The following is an 18,927-nucleotide window of genomic DNA, read 5'->3' on the forward strand; positions in this document are numbered from 1 at the left end:
CGTGAGGGGATGGGAGTGACTTGAGGGGAGAGGGATGACATGAGGGGAGAGGGATGGCATGAGGGGTCAAGGATGGCATCTGGGGCTGTGACAGCGTGAGGGGATGGGAGTGACTTGAGGGGAGAGGGATGACATGAGGGGAGAGGGATGGCATGAGGGGTCAAGGATGGCATCTGGGGCTGTGACAGCGTGAGGGGATGGGAGTGACTTGAGGGGAGAGGGATGGCATGGGGAACAGGGATGGCATCTAGGGCGGTGACAGTGCGAGGGGAGGGGAATGGCTTGAGGAAACAGGGATGGCATCGGAACACTCATTTCTCAATGCACCTGCCCTGCAGGCTCTGGCACTAAAAGCCACACCACCACCACCACGACAGTTTCATTTTAAATTGGGGTTTTATTGTCAGCACAGCGGGGTTCAAGTGTCCCCTGTACACTCAGCTGCAGAGGCAGCGGCCATGCAACACCGCAGGCCACCGTGCCACATCTCGCTGCCCCAGGGAAGGGACCAGGCTGTGGCCACAAGCCCACGCGTCGGGACATGCACTGCTGGCTCTCCGGGAGGCTGGGCTCTTTTGCACCCCCAAAAGACCACTGGGGCCTGCTCTAAACATCCACACGAATACAACACAATTCCACAGTGAGATTACAAATAGCGCAGCACGTCCTCTCCAGCTCCTGCTGCCTCCGAGATCGCTTCCAGCCGGTGTACAGTTCAGTGTTGGAGTGGTGCATTGCAGCTACCCTGCCACGGCTCAGTGCAACCACAATACATTCATTTTTCAGTGAGATGGCGTCTGCAGGAAGCGACACCCAAACCACCATGTAAAATGCATTCATCCCAGGCCCTGCACCAACCTTGCCAAGGCACAAATGTCTGTGAGGTCCAATAAGCCGTGCTCAGGGTTTATTTTTGTGGCTGCATCTTGTTCATCAATCTTTCCCTGACCGCCTCTGTAACTGTCAAATCCATCATTAGCCCTGTACCTCCCAGGCCTTGCTCATCTAGATCCGGCAAATCTGATGTTGTCTTCTACCATCCATCTCCCAACAGCCAGGGAACGAACATCAGGCTGTACAGGGCATACAGGCTCCAATTCGTGCCTCTAAGTCCATATTCCAGTTTCTAGGGTGCTCCTGAGCTTTGCTCGTTCAGCAAGTGGAAAGCCGGGATGAGACTTTCACGCTGCATTTCAAAGCTGCTGCCTGTCAGGAGCACATCTGTGTAAATGCACTGTCTCTGCATACGCACACGCACGAAAGTTCACCCTCAAACACGGAAGTAGTAAAATAAAAATCATCACGAAAAAATGCTGACAAACAGGAAAAAAACCACCCTGAAATCAGGAGGGTAAAGAGTTCCTTCTGGAGTGACCATTTCCTACAGTGACTTCGGCACAGTACAAGCACACAGTACAGGCATGTTTTAAAAAGGTGTGTTTTTCTCATAGAGATCATAGATGTCCTGCCGAGTCCTGGTTTTCCTTCAACAATGATCAAGTTTTACATCAAGTTGACTGCAGACGCTGTCAAATCAAGGCTCATTCTTTAGATACTGCACTCTGCACTATAAAAAAGAGCGAGTGATGGAGGGGACTTGGCAGGGGGTGAGAGGAAAGGGGCCTAGATGATGATGACCTCCTAAAGGAATCCGGAAGCCAAAAGCAGGCCCTTCAACAGATTCTTCCACGTTGAGCTTCCAAAAACTGAGATTCCCAAAAGTCACCTTCACGGAGCTTTAGTACTGCAGCCTATTGAGTGAGTCGATGTAATGAAAAGTGGCTCCCAATGCCCAGCTCGTTTCAACATTGTCAATTTTCCGGGCAAGCTGGGAAAAAATATAAATAATCAAATGAAAAGGTTAAAACACAGTGTACCATCCAACCTCAATCACAGAGCATGTGTTGTAGCAAGAAGGCAAATCAAGGACCGAGGCACTGGCCTAACGACTGCTGCCTCGGCACCCTCCTGCCCGCTCTCCCCAACAATCCATTTTGTGATCACCTTAAAGACTTGGTTCTTCGGGAAGCCCAGCTCTTGCAGGAGGAAGGTGATGTACGTGAGGTCCATGCAGAGAAAAGGGCTGCTTCCGGGGCTGATTTCCATGGTCTTGCATACTAAGGAGAAAGAAAACAGTGTATGAATGCGCACTGTGGGCTCAGGCCTAGCATCAGCCCAGCTTTAAAAAACCTCAAATGAATCCATAAAACACCTCTTGTCGGTTGAGTTGCACAGTGATGGAACCCGTTACAATGGGGTTGAAATGACACGCACGCAACAGCAGAAGCAGAAAAGCTTTGGGACACTGGGAAGGAAGATCAAGGCCTTCTGCCTCTCCCCTAAGACAGCTGAGGTTCTTGTATCTCTCCAGGAAAGGATGAAAAGGGCCTCCAACTTTTCTTCTATCTACTACAAGCCTTTAAAAATCTGGGCAACCTCAGGCGTGTCATGTTTCTCGAGCGTAAGCACTCAACAAATGTTGACAAAACCAAAGGAAAGAAAACAAGACAAACGAAAAAGAAGAGACAAACGAAAAAGAAGAGACAAACGAAAAAGAAGAGACAAACGAAAAAGAAGAGACAAACGAAAAAGAAGAGACAAACGAAAAAGAAGAGACAAACAAAATAAACCCCACTTCCTTTCTCAGGATGAATTACACAAAAATCAGAGCTGCAACAACTGTTCAGTCATTCATAAAGCTTAACAAAAAGCCCATGTCAATTCGATCAAAGCCTGAGTTCGTGGTATTAAGAAAAGAATGTTTACATTTGTAAATCTGCACAAGCAGTTCTCTGTGCAGCTGATGAAGTGAAATGCTATGAACTGGTTTTCCCCCTTTTCCGATTAACAATCAAGCATGTGAACAAACCTTGAGACAAAAAAGAAAAAATTAACTAGACGAGAACAGGTTATCCTAACAGGATGAGAACCCCCACATCAGTTCTGAAAGCATGATTTCAGGACAACTGTTAGCTGGCAAGTTTATTAGTAATCCTTGAGAGAGTTTTGAAATATAAGTATTATAAGATGTGCCTTATGCGGGCTGCAAAAGCAAGAATTAATGTATAAATAGTTGAGATTTTCAGAAATAATCAGAAACATTGGTAAGATGCTGTGGAGAGAGGTGCTCAAGAGAGGTGCTCAATATTTACTTCAAAGTATCAGGCTTGTTAGCATGTCACACATTTGCCACCCGAGTATGAATTTACACGCAATTACGAGCGTTTGTTTGATTGTATTTTACTCACCGTATTTAGCTGCAATTTCAAAGTCACCGACAGTTAAGCTTCCTCCTTTTTCTTTATCTGAAAGAAAAAAACAACAACGTGGTCTTTTATGGTTTTTGTATAAAGGCAATTGCAGATTCAAGTCATAACAGTTGTTTGGAAATCAAACCTTGAGCCACTGAAACCAATGACAAAGCTCACACTTGCTTTAAAGGTGAAAGAAGCTTTAAAGGATTCTTAATATAGATTGAAAAGCCTTGTTTTATGATGAACTATTAGCCTCGTTTCCTCAAGAAACATAGTTTACAGACTCTCCCACCTTGTCCCCAAGTCTGTGCTGCCTGAACACCTTCGACTAGATCTGACAGGGCAGTGGTGCTGTCCCAACATATTAACTCTGATATTATTTGTAAAACAAAGTGGCTGAGGAGGGGGGGGTGTGTGTTTGTCCCAGCTAGCTTGAGTTCTCATCACCTGCTTTCTAGCGCTGAACACAACAGCCTTCTGTGCACCAGCACAGCACTGGAAAAGAGAGGAGATACATTCTGAACACATGTGGAATTATCTGGAAATCTTCATTCCATCTAAAAAGGTCAGTGACGCAAAACACACAGCCCGAGATCACTTTGCTGCTTTACCGCCCGAGAAGTTTGTTTATCGTTATGAGGGCTTTTTTTCTGTTTTGGATTGTAGAGTTAATCAGACAACAACGATTTCTGAAATGCAGACAGTTTGGTTACAAAAACATTACCAGAAGTTGCAGTCCCTTCTCCATAGAAATTAAACAGCATTCAATACCCAGTCGAGACCAGAGCTGACAGCAGTATAACAAAAGACTAAGTTCCGTGACAGCTTAGCAAAGCACCACGACGTGTACAAGTGCCACCATTTCTTCTGCAACTTGTCATTTAAAATGAAACGAAACAGGAGCAAACGTACCTATGAGACCAACCTCTGCTGCAAGGTCATAGTAGTAGGAGAAAGTGTAAAAATCCAAGTCCTTCACTTCCTCAGCTTTATGCACTTTTTTGTAGAGCATCTTTGCCACTTTGTTAGAACAAGTCTCATACAGAGGCTCACCTAAAAGAAGGCAAAGAAACCCAGCACGTTATAGGCAGAGAGTTAAATACACATAAAATTTATTTAGGATCTGCCAGGAAACAGGCTCCCTTTTGCACAATAGCACTTCATAAGCTCTTCGCAGAGAACTGAAATCTCCATCTTCTTCCAGTGGCAACATTTACGTCCTCAGGTTGGGACTAAGTATGCAACAGATCAGAGAAGGACAGCATCATTTGAGGCAGATGGATTTTGAAAGACCTGTTTAGGGATTGCTCAACTCCATCTGCATTACTAGTAGCAGCTTTACTGACTGGACAGACGCACCATGGCACGAGGGGGAAGAGCTGCAGAATCTCTTTAACAGCACGTCAAGAGGAGCCAGACAGAACAGTAAAAAGAGAATCCAGTGTCTCTGCAAGAGGCTGAGAGCATATCAGTTACTCTCCTAATAGCATGCTGGCCTAGATAGGAAGAGCGATAAATCACTATACCTGCCTTCTGTCCTTTAATTTTGTACACTATCTCAGCATGTTGCCATTCAGATTTGAAGCCAGGTGGTAAACAAGGGCTGATCAATTCCTCCCCTTCTCCTACTGCAGAAGTAAACCGAAGCCACATTAGGGAAAAACATACGGAGTTAATTGCAGATCCCTCACCCCCAGCCCTGCTCCATACAGTCCCACAGCCTCAGCGAGGCACCTCCAAGCCCCGGTCATGGCTCAGATGTCCCACGCCCCGCCAGGGCTGGCAAGAATCCAGGCCTCCTGGGATCTAGCAGTGTCACCTCCTGCACTTGTCTCAAATGCACCCAGCCACGGTGACAGGAGTCCACATACCACTCAGGAACCTGGAGCCCAGTGGGAGGGGGGCAGACAACTCCTCCCCCCACAACAGGGCTACGTACCCTAAGCTCAGAGCCAAGACTTGAGGAGTGCCCATAACTTACAGGGTTTTCCCTCAACTCCTCCTAAAATGGCGAGCCTTGCTGACATCAGCCCGAGTCCCAGGTAACTGCAAAGGGATAAAAGCCTCCGTGAACAACGAAAACATCCTTCCTCTGATACTCCACTGACAACTTAGTTGGGACATGCCGATCTCCTCTACATGGTCCCAGCAAAATGGCTCGCGTCGGCAGCTAATGCATGTAAGTGGGACAGTGTGACAACCCACTCTCGTATTACCCTTACACCCAAAAGGATAATCTCTCTTTGAAAAAGCACAGGCGATAGCTGTCAACGGTAATCTGTCTCTCGAAGAACTGGGAACGCCAAAGGCATCCCCCTAACATTTCTCCTACCTTCCTCAAAGGCAGCACAGCCTCTAGCATACAGAATTGATTCCTTTTTGAGCCCAAACACACCTCACAGCAAACAGGTGGGAAGGAGCTGCTTCCCTCTGCCAAAACACTGGCAGCAGGGGAAGACAGCGAGGAGGAAGGAATGGCAGAGTCAAAGCGTTATGAACTGACTGCAACCCCCATTCATTCTCCTGCGCCGCTCAGCAGCGAGGCCGTAGAAGAGTTTGGAGTGAAGCTGAGCCTGGGAAGCAGGAAGAGGTGGCTGGAATGATTCTGATGGAATGGTTTTGATTTTGTTCTTATTTCTCATTATGCTACTGTTCAATTGGCAATAAATTAAATTAAATTCTCTAAGCTGAGTCTGTTTTGCCCATGACAGTAACTGGTAAGTGACCTCCCTGTCCTTACCTTTACCCACGAGCTTTTTGTCATATTTTCTTCCCCCTGTCCTGTTGATGGAAGGGGAGTGATAGAATGGCTTGGTGGGCACCTGGCGGGGCAGCCAAGGTTAATCCACCACAATGACGTGGCTCAGGTTTCTCTGCTTCTTCCCAGGACCCATTTGCAAGGACCCCACTTCAGCAGAACACCTAGATCTCACTGGCTTCGTAGAAAGCTTCTATCTCTACAGCATGCTCTCCTTCCCACAACCAACCTGTACGAATACAGCTTGTAGGTGTTGTTAAACATCTGAAATGAAGTTGTATGGCCAGTTGGTGATGTCTGGAGAGTTGCCTGGAGGGAGAAAAAGGTGTCACTGCAAGGTTTCGGCCAGCAGCCATCAACAACACAATCCTCCAAAAGATTAGGAAAAAAATGAAATGATCCTAGCATGGTTCAGAGAATGATGAATTTGCAAGTATTTTGATTTGACCACTGATACACAAGACAACCACAAAAGCTGGAGCTAAAATAGCGTCAGTCTAAAGTGGTTATATTTCTATTTGTATCCACAACAAATTGGTGCATAACACAATCATTTTATTTAAAAAGAAACCCTTATTCCAGCTCTTAACTGCTTTTGTCAAGAGGCTACAGCAGCTGCCTCTTCTCTATTTACTAGGGAAGACTGTGTACAAAATAATATGAAAGCCAGGCATGCATTCACTTCCTACTCAAGTGAATTCAGCTGTGAACTTCCCCAAGCTAGAGGAAAAGCACGTCACTGCGCTTGCCAAGGAACAGAGTGAGGACCAGCCTGCGGTCTGAAGAAATGAAAGGGTAATAATTATCCAAAGCACTTTGCAGCCTCTTCCCCAAGTGCACCAGCACGGCTAGCACGTTAGTGGGGAGCAAAGCTCAGGCCACGATGCTATTCACGCTGTTCATATCTTAACACCACCTCTAAGACCAGAATTTCCACATCCTGGGCTCTTCGCATCCCCTGTCATTCTGCTCTAAGAGCACAATGCTTTGATTAGCCCAGGCTGGGACACAAGATACAGCATCCCAACCCTCTGCTTTTGTGCAGCTTTACTATGAACAGCGTCTCTGCTCAGGCCAGAGCCTTACAACTCCACATCCACAGGGCTTACGCTCACAGAACACCTATAAAAATGCCACAACAGGAAGCCGAAATGACAAACACCAGCATGTATTTTTTACCGCATAATAACAGTTGTTTCTTAGAAAGCGTTCATTTGCATCTGAGTGAATTCAGGAAAACCAGAAACAAGGATTGAGAAGGGATCTTACTGTGTTCTTAAAACCCAATACAGGCCAGATGTTGGACTTGAATTCATTAACAGCATTGCCTTTGAGTTCTTCATTACAAGCAGCACAAACTAAGAGTCAAGGATTAAGGCGCTCAGGGAAAGACTGCATTTTCCTCAAGATAAAGCAGCCCTGGCTGATTCACCACATACACCACCGACCCGTGGAGTTGGAGTAAGAGGACTGACAAAGCGTTGTGAATGTCTCCGTGACTGACTATAACAAGGCAGATGTTACCAAGTGACCTGGGTTGTTCCATCAGAAGCGTGGCTTCACGTCACACTGACATACTCTTGGTCTGTTTCCAAGGGAAGCAAATCTGAGCAGTTACCGATTTCTGCACCAGCATTTCCCAACAGTGTGCACGATCACATTACCTCAGTGCGTGGAAGGAAGGTGATCTGTGTTGATCCACCACCCAAATCCAGCATCCCTACACTTCTCTTCTGCGGATCATCTAGGCTACCTGAAATGTGTGACAGAACAGAGAAAGCCATGGTGGGCTCTGTGAGAAACCGGCTAGGGACAAAATCAGAAGTACAGTAGTAAAGAAAGAGGACAATCTAACTCCATCTGTCAGCTTCCATCCAGCACCAAATTATACCGTCATCTACTGGGCACTTATTTTGGCTTTATCAGGGTTACTTGAAAATCTTCCAGTGACAGTTTCTCTTATTTCTCTGGTGGCTGTTCATGCCCTAATTTCAGCAGCTTTGGTTATCGGAATCCTAAACGTTTTTCAGTGGATGCAAGGACTCTTTTGCAAACTCTACTCTGGTAACCACTTTGTAACAGAGAGGAATGTGGTTTTCTTGGCCACCTCTCCCTGATCCCTTAGTGATATTTTGCAGATTCCTATGGCCAAGGGGATGACAGACTGAAAAGCGCTGGCCTAAGAGACTCTTGGAATTTTTCCTGCTGCCAGCCCAGACCCCTCTTCCATTTAAATCCAGTTTTTCTCATCCTTCAAATACACCCTCCTGACAAGATTAGTTTATGCCAACTATCTCAGTGCACCTCATGATAGCTGATGTTTGAAGATCTTTGACCTTTCCGATATTTCCTGTGAGCATAAAAAGCTTTAGAGCACTTGCGGTATAGCTCTACCCACCGTGTGTGCTGCACAGAGCGCTCGGACGGCAGACTGCTTGGCTTATTGTCAGAGAGGGTTTCAGCTTGGTTTTTTCTTTACTCTTCAGCTACCCTTTTCTAACTCAGCAGTGTAAACACTTGTGGTATTTCTACGTTATAAATCTGTAAGGAAGTAGCATAGCACTTTCTTTCACTCTGTGCAGCTGCCAAGCACATCTAGAATATCCACATTAAAAATTTAGCCAGAGCTAGTGGCAGACTCTAAAAAGGAATAAAATGCTCTGGTACCCTACAGGGAATTGAAAGAAAGGCTACATTAAACACCTAGGAAAGGGGATTAAAGTCCTCACTCTGTCAAGTAAATGGCCAAATGACTTAAATAGGCCAGGCCAAAACCAATGCTGACTTATTCCCAGACCCTTCTTTCTCCCACTCCACCCCAATGAATAAGCAAATCCCACACAGGAGCAGAAAACGGCATGAATTTCACAGCATCCGTCATATCTTAATGCACATGCTTGTGTACACACTTACCTGTTAAAAAATTTATTGTGATCCAGGCTGAAATACCTAATAAGAAAAAAATTCAGAAGACGTGCTGTTAGATCGTACCATTTCATTTTGTCTAACAACAGTAACAACTAAGGTGAGCCATATTACAAGGTCTTCCTGCTTCAGGATCTGTTTAGCTGGAGGCATTTTAAAGTTTCCTCATTCAGTTTAACTGCACCGTCAAAACAAAATAATCAGCAAACCAGAGCTTGTCATCCAACAACAAAGACACCAGAAACCATCTGCCACAAGCTCCCTCGTCCCCTTTTCACAAACGGAGGACTTCTAATACAAAGTCTCCAAAGGATGTCTAGCTGAGAGCTAAGCAAGAAGGACCTTCAAGAAGGGTGAACAGGACTGGCTCTGCTGAGCTCCCCTGACACACCTTGCCCCAAAGCCAGTGATTCCACAACTGTCAACAGCTGTCAAAACCCAAGATCAGATACATTAAATGAAGAGAATGACCTTCTATACCAGACCTTATGCGATATTTGTGAGAGAAGCCCCATATATGAAACGCCTAGAGAGCTTTGTATTTTGCAGGTCAAAAACTTAGGCGAGAAGTCACAAAGGCTTCAGACCTTCACTAAAAGACAAGGAAATGACTGCCACTCACATTGTTCATGCCCCAGGAAAACATCCACTGGTAGGGCTTTTGTTTGATGTCAGGCATTCGATTTTCCTTTTGAATACTTAGAATTTTCATCTTTTCAGTGTTGCAATTTTTCCTATTTTCCTCTAAGCATTTTTGTGAGCCACACTGTTTCTGTCCTTTTCTTGCTTTATAAACCTTTTCTCCATAAATTAGATGAGTTAGTGGGCCTTATGTTAACAAATTCAAATATTTATCCATGGGGTTAAAACTCAAGGCATGCTAGGGAACATGGTCCAGTTCAACCCTTGGCTGAACCAATGTTGTCACTGCTATTAATGATTGTAAAACAAAACAAAAAGAAGAATTACGACATCTTTCTTCCATTAAGCAGTAAAAAAGAAACTCATAAACAGCTCCAAACAGCTCCAACTATTTTAAATCTTGGTTTCTAAGCAGACTTAAACCACATCTCAATACTCAGTTACTTAGAATTTAGACATGTTTCTTCAAATTATTTTAAATCCATACTGACTCTGGGTTCTGTCCTCAGCATTTTTTGATAAGCATCAACTTACCTCAGCCTGTATTTTCTTCTCTACATAACATTTTTTGAGACTGAATTCACAATCACACTCATTAGATAAGTTATAATTAACATTATGACCAAATATTTCCAGAAAGCTCTGATGAGCACTGTCAAGAGCAGGGTGTGCAAAACCCATTGTTGAACACCATCTCAACAAGCAGATAATTCAGAAATGTTTCCAGAAGCGCTGACTGCGCAGTGGCTTCCTGGTGATCCCACAGGAACTGCCCAGTACTCAGAGCTTTAAAAATCAGGACAGAGTTCAGGACTTCAAATCGGAAAACGCAGCACAAGATCTCTTTGGCAGGCACTGCTCGAGGCAGCGTAAAAACTGTGTCAAACCCGCTGCTTGTGAGTTCCCACTACAGTGACTGGGGACTTGTCACAGCACAGCAGGAATCTCCAGGATTGCAGAAAGGGTCTCCACAAGTCAGCCTACCTTCATCGGTTCCGTTCATTATTGACACGCAGTTGTCCCTCACAAAGAAGGGGGAGGCCTGAAAAATCTCCTTCACCTGTAGTTCAAATAAAAGCTAGATTCAGAGAAATCTTTTTTTCAGCTGGAAAGCAAGTGTTTTTTTAAAACTCCGGTTTTACACAACCGCTCCTCTTCTTGGGCTAGATCCTGACTGCTGCTCACCACTTTGTTTGAAGTACAAGAGCCCAATAAGCATCAGCCTGCATTTTGCTATAAAAGGTCAGTGATTTACATGCTGGCTCTGCAGTTTGGTGCAGAGACAGGGATGGATGTGTGGGTCTTCAAGCATGAAGGCTGCTCAGAAATGCCATTAACAAGGGATGGACACGGGTAGGGAAGGGAACTCATTTTACTTTGCTGCAATTGGTGAGCCACAGCGTACTATATATGCACGGGAGAGGCAGGAGATAAACACCCTGACTTCCAGCAATGCCCCAGGGAACGGCTTTTTTAACAGGAGCATGTTGGTTGTTGGAGGTCCTCTACACTACATCCTACATGAGGCAGCAAACCCCTAGATTTCCAGAGTCCTCTAAAGCAACAACTGCAGCAGTTCCAGCTGAAATTCAGCGTGGAAAAGAACGGGCCAGCTTACAGGGAGCAGAGAACAATACAGACATGGGTTTCTACCACACCACATTTCTTTCAATTATTGCTTAGAAAAAGACTACGCTTAGTGCACACTTAAACTTTTCCTGCAGCAGAAAGGTCTAGAACATAATATTTTGTTTATTTTTATAATATTTTAAAATATTAAACACATTTGACATGCCTATAAATACAATTTACGTTATTTCCAATCAATATGAAGGAGTAAGCTTGCAGCAGGAGGCTGATAACACGACCAATCAAATAGCAGAGAGCTTTTCTCAAAATAGCAGCATCCTGGTCAAAACCACCAACAAACACCCTCAGTAAGAACAAGCCTGTGGTGACTGGTAGGAGTGTCTCATTACACTCGTTACATTATATGTCATCAGGCTGCATCAGAAGCAGCGTGGCCAGCAAGTCCAGGGAGGGGATTCTCTCTGCTCCGCTCTGGTGAGACCCCACCTGGGGTACCTCATCCAGCTCTGGAGCCCTCAGCGCAGGAAAGAAATGGACCTGTTGGAGTGGGTCCAGAGGAGGGCCACAAAGATGATGAGAGGCTGGAGGGAGCACCTCTGCTACGAGGACAGGCTGAGAGAGTTGGGGCTGTTCAGCCTGCAGAAGAAAAGGCTCCAGGGAGACCTTATAGCGGCCTTCCAGCACCTGGAGGGGGCCTACAGGAAAGATGGGGAGGGACTTTTTATGGGACATGTGGTGATAGGATGAGAGATAATAGCTTCAAACTGGAAGAGGGAAGATTTAGATTAGATACCAGGAAGAAATTTTTTAGTCTGAGGGTGGTGAGGCACTGGAAGAGGTTGCCCAGGGAAGCTGTGGCTGCCCCATCCCTGGAAGTGTTCAAGGCCAGGCTGGATGGGGCTTTGAGCAGCCTGGTCTAGTGGGAGGTGCCTCTGCCCAGGGCAGGGGGGTTGCAACTAGATGATCTTTAAGGTCCCTTCCAACTCAAACCGTCCTATGATTCTATCATTCTATGATCTCCAGGCTTATTCGGAGCTGTCGTCATCCCTCTGTGCTTGTACTCATGCAACTTCACCCCCCAACGCTACTTGAGATGAGTTGGCTCGGCACTGCTTTCAGGGTTAAATGATAGGAATGGCTCATGTACATCAAGATAAAGGAGTATGTACCTTACACAGAAGGGACCAAATTTTGCTGTAAAGTTTCTGGAAAGCAAGCTGTAAGACAAGAAATAGTACCTTATCCAGCAACTTCTGAGCTTTCTCTCCCGGCAGCAACCGTAGGCCAGCTGTGGCTTTCAGGACCAGAGGAGTAAACTTCCACAGCTCCATAGGAACTTCCTTCTTCGCCACCTCCAGGAGCTCTTTTATTCCCTGGCCACTCTGTGAACGGAGAAAGAACAAAAAAAGGCATCTTAGAAACTCTTTAGATTTGCCTTTCTTGAAGGGCAAAAGAGTGATCAGAAGTATGATTCACTGTCAGTGGGGAATGGAGACAAGTGAATATCACAAGGGGTCAGGAGAAGGTGGAGGACTCACTGTCTCCTACAGCGTGAGACCTGGTGGATGTAACGCGGATTATCCAGCAACAGGTTAAAAACAAACAGGAAGAGTCACTTTTTCAAACAGTCACACACAACTCTCTGCCACTGAATGTTTTGGCTACAAAAGTCTCAAAAGGCAGTATGACAAATCCTTGGGAAAAAAAAAGGCCTTTGGAAACAGTAAAACACTATGAGCTGGGTGTAAGTCTGGCCCTGGAAGCCCCTAAATCCCTGCGAGCCAGAAGGTGAGGGAGATGGGAGAAAAGTCACTTAGCACTTGGCCTGTTAGACTCTCTTTCTGATAACCCAATTCCTTTCACTTCTGGAGAAGGCTCTGCTCCAATCCAACACAGCTCTTGTGTCATTTTCTTAAGCTCATCAAAATTCTTAAGGCAGTGATAGGAAAAACATCCACTGTGCTTAATTAACAGCATCACCAAGCAGAACTAGATGCTTTCTGTTCCTCGCTCCTCTGCACATTGACCAGCTTTTACTGTGGGCTTGTATCATTCGGAGACACGTCCCTGAACTGAGACAGTTCAGCAGCGTACTGCACCACAGCAAGATGTGATTTGCAGGACATATCACAACAGGAGGTTTTGAGGCACAAACTTTTACAGTAACAGAAACAAAATTACCTTTTCGACATCATCGGCATATGCGGATAGACCTGGCTTCAGTGCTTTAAACGTCTCATGGGTTAATTTGGGAGTCTCTGTTCAAAAGCAGTATTCCAAAATCAGTAACGGTACAAATAATTTTGCATACTCAAAAACATTTTACAAATTACATCATTATGTGCTAATGGAAGTCAACTGAAGCCTCTGTCTAATGAACTATCAGCAGCCACTTGACCTTTAAATACAACCCCTGCTACAGCTCCTGAGAAAACCATTTTTAAAAGTCATGACTGTTTTTCAGGTGCTGGTGTCCACTATGCACCTATTTTTCATGCTCATCAGACAATCACCGCATGGGCGCAAGTTCTCTTTGAGCCCTTACACCTGCCATGTGCAGCTTTCCAAACTGCACCAGTAACCACACGTTTCAGCATGCTCTGTTCTGGCTAAACTTGACTCCAGCAAAACTCAGTGAAAGCTTGGCCACCACCTTCAATGGCAGCAGAGGGAGCCAGCCCTTCGTATTTTGGGAACCTGCAGCATAGACAACCTATATATGAACCTGCGGGCAAGACAACATGAGCTTGACAATATCCTCCTCCTGTACTCAACTACACTCCATGAAGCTTCCTGCAATATATTCCGAAATTGTGTTTAAAGAGAAGCAGGCAAGGAAGAAGCAAAGACTTGGGAATATACTGAAGGAAGGAAATTCACGGACTGCTGTTTAACACCTTTGGTGGCTAAGCCTTGCAGTAGCCCATTCTGCAAACCTAAGGTGCTCCCCACAGGCCAATCACCCCATACACCACACTGCTAATCCTTAAAAGCATCCTCAGATCACCTACTAACAGCATCTACATGGGTTCTTTCATCTTTAAGAGTTTCACAACTAGGAGCTGACAACACCTTAACAAATTAAGCTTATGACTCCAGAGGAAAACTTGAGCTTTTTTTGAACGCTTCTGTCTTGCTTCTCAGCAATGCTTTCTGTCCAGGTGCAATACACAGCAATTTAAATCAAACAGTGAAGTTCTGCCATTTAAATCCAACACTGAAGTCAAGGATGCACTAAAGCCGACTGCAGAGAAAAGCAGCTTGCTGCCAGGAACTGGAGACAGTGAACAACCTCATGGTGAAAATCTGGGGGAATGAGGCAGTTTGAATTCATAATCCTCTCTTCCATCAAGCAGTGTGATGAAAAACTGCTCTTCTTCAAGGCACCATTCTAAAGGTACAGCTGCTATTTAGTTCACATTCTGACATTACAGCATTTTCTCCTCATTGAATTTTTTCATAATTTCATCCAAACCCACATGCTTCAATCATAGTACACTTCCTGATGGCTCTGTAGAAAGAGATGAAGCATGTTTGTTCAAGTAATCCCTAGAAAAGAACCATCAATAATCTGCTCTAGATGCTATGGAAGACTTAATCTGTCATGTAATGAGCAGGCCATACCTTTTGGCTGCTGTGTAAATTTAAAAATATGGATGCGAGTTCCTGTGCTTCCTGCGTCAAACATAATTCCATAGAAGACTGAGGGATCTGTGGTCACTGCCTGATGGTGCAGTTTGTCTCCCCTGCTTTCAGCAATTCCTTCTGTTGCTCCCACGACTGGTTTGGAATCCAAGTGCCATTTTATGTATGCAACATAAAAAGCTATGCACGCCAAAATCCCAAAAGCGAAGAACCGCTTTGATATCTTCATGGCTTCCATTTATCAGATATTTTGTTTCTTCCCTTTAGCAAATGTTCTATTTCTTGTCCTTCACACAGAACAGGTGTTTCCCACATCACTCCTATAACCAACAGAAAAGAAAAGATATGTTTTATTTTCTAAACCTGCTGGAAGGATCTAAGAGTATGATGGTTACTTGATATGGGACTTACAGGGGTAAACTTGACTTGAGCACTAGTTAAATATTTAAGTGTTGGTTGCTTTAGATCTGTGATAAGAAAGTTGGGCATAATAGTCAAAGTAAGCAGTATGTCACTGCAACAAACAGCCGGGTAAAAAAACTTACACACAGGGAGTGACAGACTACTGCTGGCAAGTAAAAGGATTTATGCCTGCAGCTCCTTCACCATCTGGAGTAAGGCTGAGATATCAGCTGCTGTCTTCAGCGCTCAAATCTATCTCAACTAACCCAGGGAAACTTGCAGTTAAATGCTTACATTTATTCCAGTAGGACAATGTAGAATCCTGCATTCAAATATCTGGGATTCACCTGCAAACCACTTGTAAAATTGGACCTAGCAGCAAAATCCCTCTCTCCCACGTTGCTGGTCCTAACCATCAAATGCCTCCACGGCTGCTGGATGCCTATGAGACTGCACACTACTCTCCCAATCGTTCAGAAGGAACATATCCATCCTTCTTCAGCATGTCATTGAGCTCTACAGCTAATTTTAAGACATGAAGCTGCATGAACCTTCTCTTCCCCATTGCTACTGAGGCCTAAGAAGGAATAAGAAGAGAACTAAGACGGAGAGTTCAGAGAAACTAAATAAATTGAGGTAGGAAGGGACCTCAAGAGGTCTCTCATCCAAACTCCTGCTCAAAGCACAGGCAGCTGCGGGGACCCACCATGATGCCCAGGGCTATATCCACCTGCATCTTGAAAACCTACAAGGATGGAGATACCACAACCTCTCTGGGCAACCCAAATCATCTGCAGGTATCTTTGTTAGTTCCTGGATGGTGAAGGTCCCAGAAGACTGGACAAGGGCAATTTAATATCAGTGTTTAAAAGGCAAGACGGAAGATCCAGGGAATTAGAGTGACCTCCCCAGCTCCAATACCAGGAAAGAAACCACAACGCAGGAAATCCGCCAGCACCCACACAACATCATCCAGATGATTAAAAAACAGTCAGCAGTGATTTACGGGGAGTAAATTACATTATACCTTTCTTTTTTTTTGATAGCGTAATGAAGAAGAGAAAGCAAACCAACTGATGAAGTTGACTTAAGGTTTTGACGCATATGTGATCTGTGGAGGATACGAATTCAGGAGGCGTACAGAGGGGGAGGAATCCAAATTCAAGGTGATTACGGAGTATTGCCAAAAACAGGCAAGGCAAAGTTTTACAAAAATGGAGGAAAGCAACACCACAGGCACAAATACACATGAAGAACCAATCGGCGTAGGGGAAAAGGAACCGTAGGCTGCCATGAAACAGAAATCGGGGAGACGGCATTGCAAAAAATGGAAAAAAATCTTTCCGGCTTTTATCAGCAGGCACGGGGATGTAGGTGGCAATTAGTGCACATATACGGGGCGGTTACTCCCGCCTCCCCGGTGCCAGCAAGGCCCCGAAAGGCCCCACGGCAGCTACCCCAGAGCTCAAAGCAGGCCACGGCAGGAAAGCGGCAGGAACCGGACGGTCCTTGGAGGAAACAGAAGCCTCCGCCGCGGGAAAGGGGAGGCTGGAGGGACGGGGAGGGGGATGGAGGAGCAGCAGCCTGCCGGCACAAACCCCCTAACCCCCATTTTCCTGAAGAGAACCGGGATTAATTCTTCCGCCCGCGCGGCCGAGGGCGGGCGGTGCTCTGCGGCAGCCAGGTGCCGGGCCGCGGCACAGGCCGGCGGGCAGCCCGGCTCTGCGCGGTCCCGGCCCGGCCCGGCCCGGCCCACCCCACCCGCCGCCATCGCGCCCCCTCACACACGGATCTCCGCGCCCGCCGTGCCCCCCCGCCCGGTACGCGGCACAGTTCCCGGCCGTTCCCGCCACCCACCCGCACTCACGCCGCCGCCGGCCCCGCCATGGCGACGCCGCCGCCCCGCCCCTCCCGCTGCGCAGGCGCCGTTCGGGCTGCGCCGCCTCCGCGCACCGTTGTAATCCCCGCACCGTTGTACTCCCCGCGGGGCGAGGGGTAGCGCCCGGGGCCTGGGACAGGCCTCGGCGCCGGGGGTTCCTCCGTGAGGAGAGGCCGGACGCGTCCGGTTCCCCTCGGCCGGTTCCCCTCGCGAGGCCCGTCGGAGCCCCTCAGTGGTGGGTTCCCGAAGGGCCAACCGTATCGCGGGCTGCATCAGAAGCAGCGTGGCCAGCAGGTCCAGGGAGGGGATTCTGCCCCTCTGCTCCGCTCTGGTGAGACCCCACCTGGGGTACCTCATCCAGCTCTGGAGCCCTCAGCACAGGAAAGAAACGGACCTGTTGGAGTGGGTCCAGAGGAGGGCCACGAAGATGATGAGAGGCTGGAGGGAGCACCTCTGCTACGAGGACAGGCTGAGAGAGTTGGGGTTGTTCAGCCTGGAGAAGAGAAGGCTCCAGGGAGACCTTATAGCGGCCTTCCAGTACCTGGAGGGGGCCTACAGGAAAGATGGGGAGGGACTTTTTATGGGACATGTGGTGATAGGATGAGAGACAGTAGCTTCAAACTGGAAGAGGGAAGATTTAGATTAGATACCAGGAAGAAATTTTTTAGTCTGAGGGTGGTGAGGCACTGGAAGAGGTTGCCCAGGGAAGCTGTGGCTGCCCCATCCCTGGAAGTGTTCGAGGCCAGGCTGGATGGGGCTTTGAGCAGCCTGGTCTGGTGGGAGGTGTTCGTGCCCATGGCAGGGTGGTTGCAACTAGACAACTAGATGATCTTTAAGGTCCCTCCCAACCCAAACCATTCTATGATTCTATAGGTGTGAGTCCCTGAGGTCCCTGATGTGAGAGAAGGAGAAGGGAAGAGGTGCAGCTGTGGAGCAGAGCAGGGCCTGGGCAAGTCAAGGGAGAGGCCCTCTAGCCCTGGAGTAAGGTCACCAAGGAGATAACCAGCATCACTGCTGGCCACCCCCTGCTCCCGTTGTGAGATCCAGCCCTGGCAAGAGCTCCTGACCTGCAAGTTGTGTCCAGATCTGAGGCAGAAAGCGGTGGTAGCAAGGAGAGCAAAGGACGCTCTCAGGTCGCTGCTCTGGTTTTTTTTCTCCATACCTCATGTTCCTCTAGCAGATTTTCTGCTTAAGTAAATTTCTTAGTGGCTCTTCTTCCACCCAGATAATTTTGTCTTTCACCAGCTAAAATTATTCGTGCAGCAGCTTCCACCCAGTCTGGAAGAATGAGGAGAGGCTGTTTGGGAGTGAGGATGTGTAAGCACACAGCGGCAAACGCGAGGCATGAAGAAAAGAGGTGGGGACTGATGTTTGGAAATTGGATGCAGCGCAGAGGTCCAACCTGTGATGCTGTCGGCTGTGCGCGAGAGGCTCGTGTCCTCCCGGCGAGCTCTGCTGCTGCAGCTCCATGCGGCTGCAAGTGTCTGTGCTGAGAGATCCCGCTCTAGGAATGAGCGCAGAGTCTCCCAGGGCGTTATTTATTCTAGTAAAGGACTCCCTCGTAGCAGTGTTTGGAAAGCAAATTACTCTGTTGGGTTTTTTCCCCCAGCCCTGTGGGTAACAGGTGTTGAGAAATTTCAACTGATGGTTACTGTTCAAATCAGGCTCCCTGTCTGTTTTACCCAGGTAAATGAAACTGATCTTTCCAACTATTTCTATAACTTGCTTTGATGTTCTTTAATTATATTTAAAAGGAATTGTGCTGTTAATGGGAGAATTCTGCAAAGGAAGATTAAGGCACAAAGACTTAAACAGTCTTTAAGATTTGTGGC

General features: G+C 46.7%; 1 protein-coding gene across 2 annotated transcripts; it reads right to left on the bottom strand.

Annotated features, from left to right (window-relative positions):
• Window positions 1-395: 395 nt before the first annotated feature.
• ENTPD6 (ectonucleoside triphosphate diphosphohydrolase 6) lies at window positions 396-17,129 on the bottom strand. Of its 2 annotated transcripts, none has more exons than XM_063328007.1 (14): window positions 17,074-17,129; window positions 14,794-15,134; window positions 13,351-13,427; window positions 12,408-12,551; window positions 10,564-10,639; window positions 8,926-8,961; window positions 7,677-7,765; window positions 6,242-6,321; window positions 5,236-5,300; window positions 4,781-4,882; window positions 4,167-4,307; window positions 3,249-3,305; window positions 2,005-2,117; window positions 396-1,828 (listed from the first exon to the last, which is right to left on the bottom strand). In XM_063328007.1, exons 2-14 carry the CDS (start codon window positions 15,050-15,052, stop codon window positions 1,739-1,741), a joined length of 1,329 nt encoding a protein of 442 aa, XP_063184077.1. In that variant the 5' UTR covers window positions 15,053-15,134; window positions 17,074-17,129; the 3' UTR covers window positions 396-1,738. The 2 variants fall into 2 exon arrangements, with proteins under 2 accessions (XP_063184077.1, XP_063184078.1); XM_063328008.1 differs by having other exon boundaries at window positions 17,084-17,105.
• Window positions 17,130-18,927: the final 1,798 nt, after the last annotated feature.

Source organism: Chroicocephalus ridibundus, chromosome 3, assembly GCF_963924245.1.
Source record: "Chroicocephalus ridibundus chromosome 3, bChrRid1.1, whole genome shotgun sequence".
NCBI lineage: Eukaryota > Metazoa > Chordata > Aves > Charadriiformes > Laridae > Chroicocephalus > Chroicocephalus ridibundus.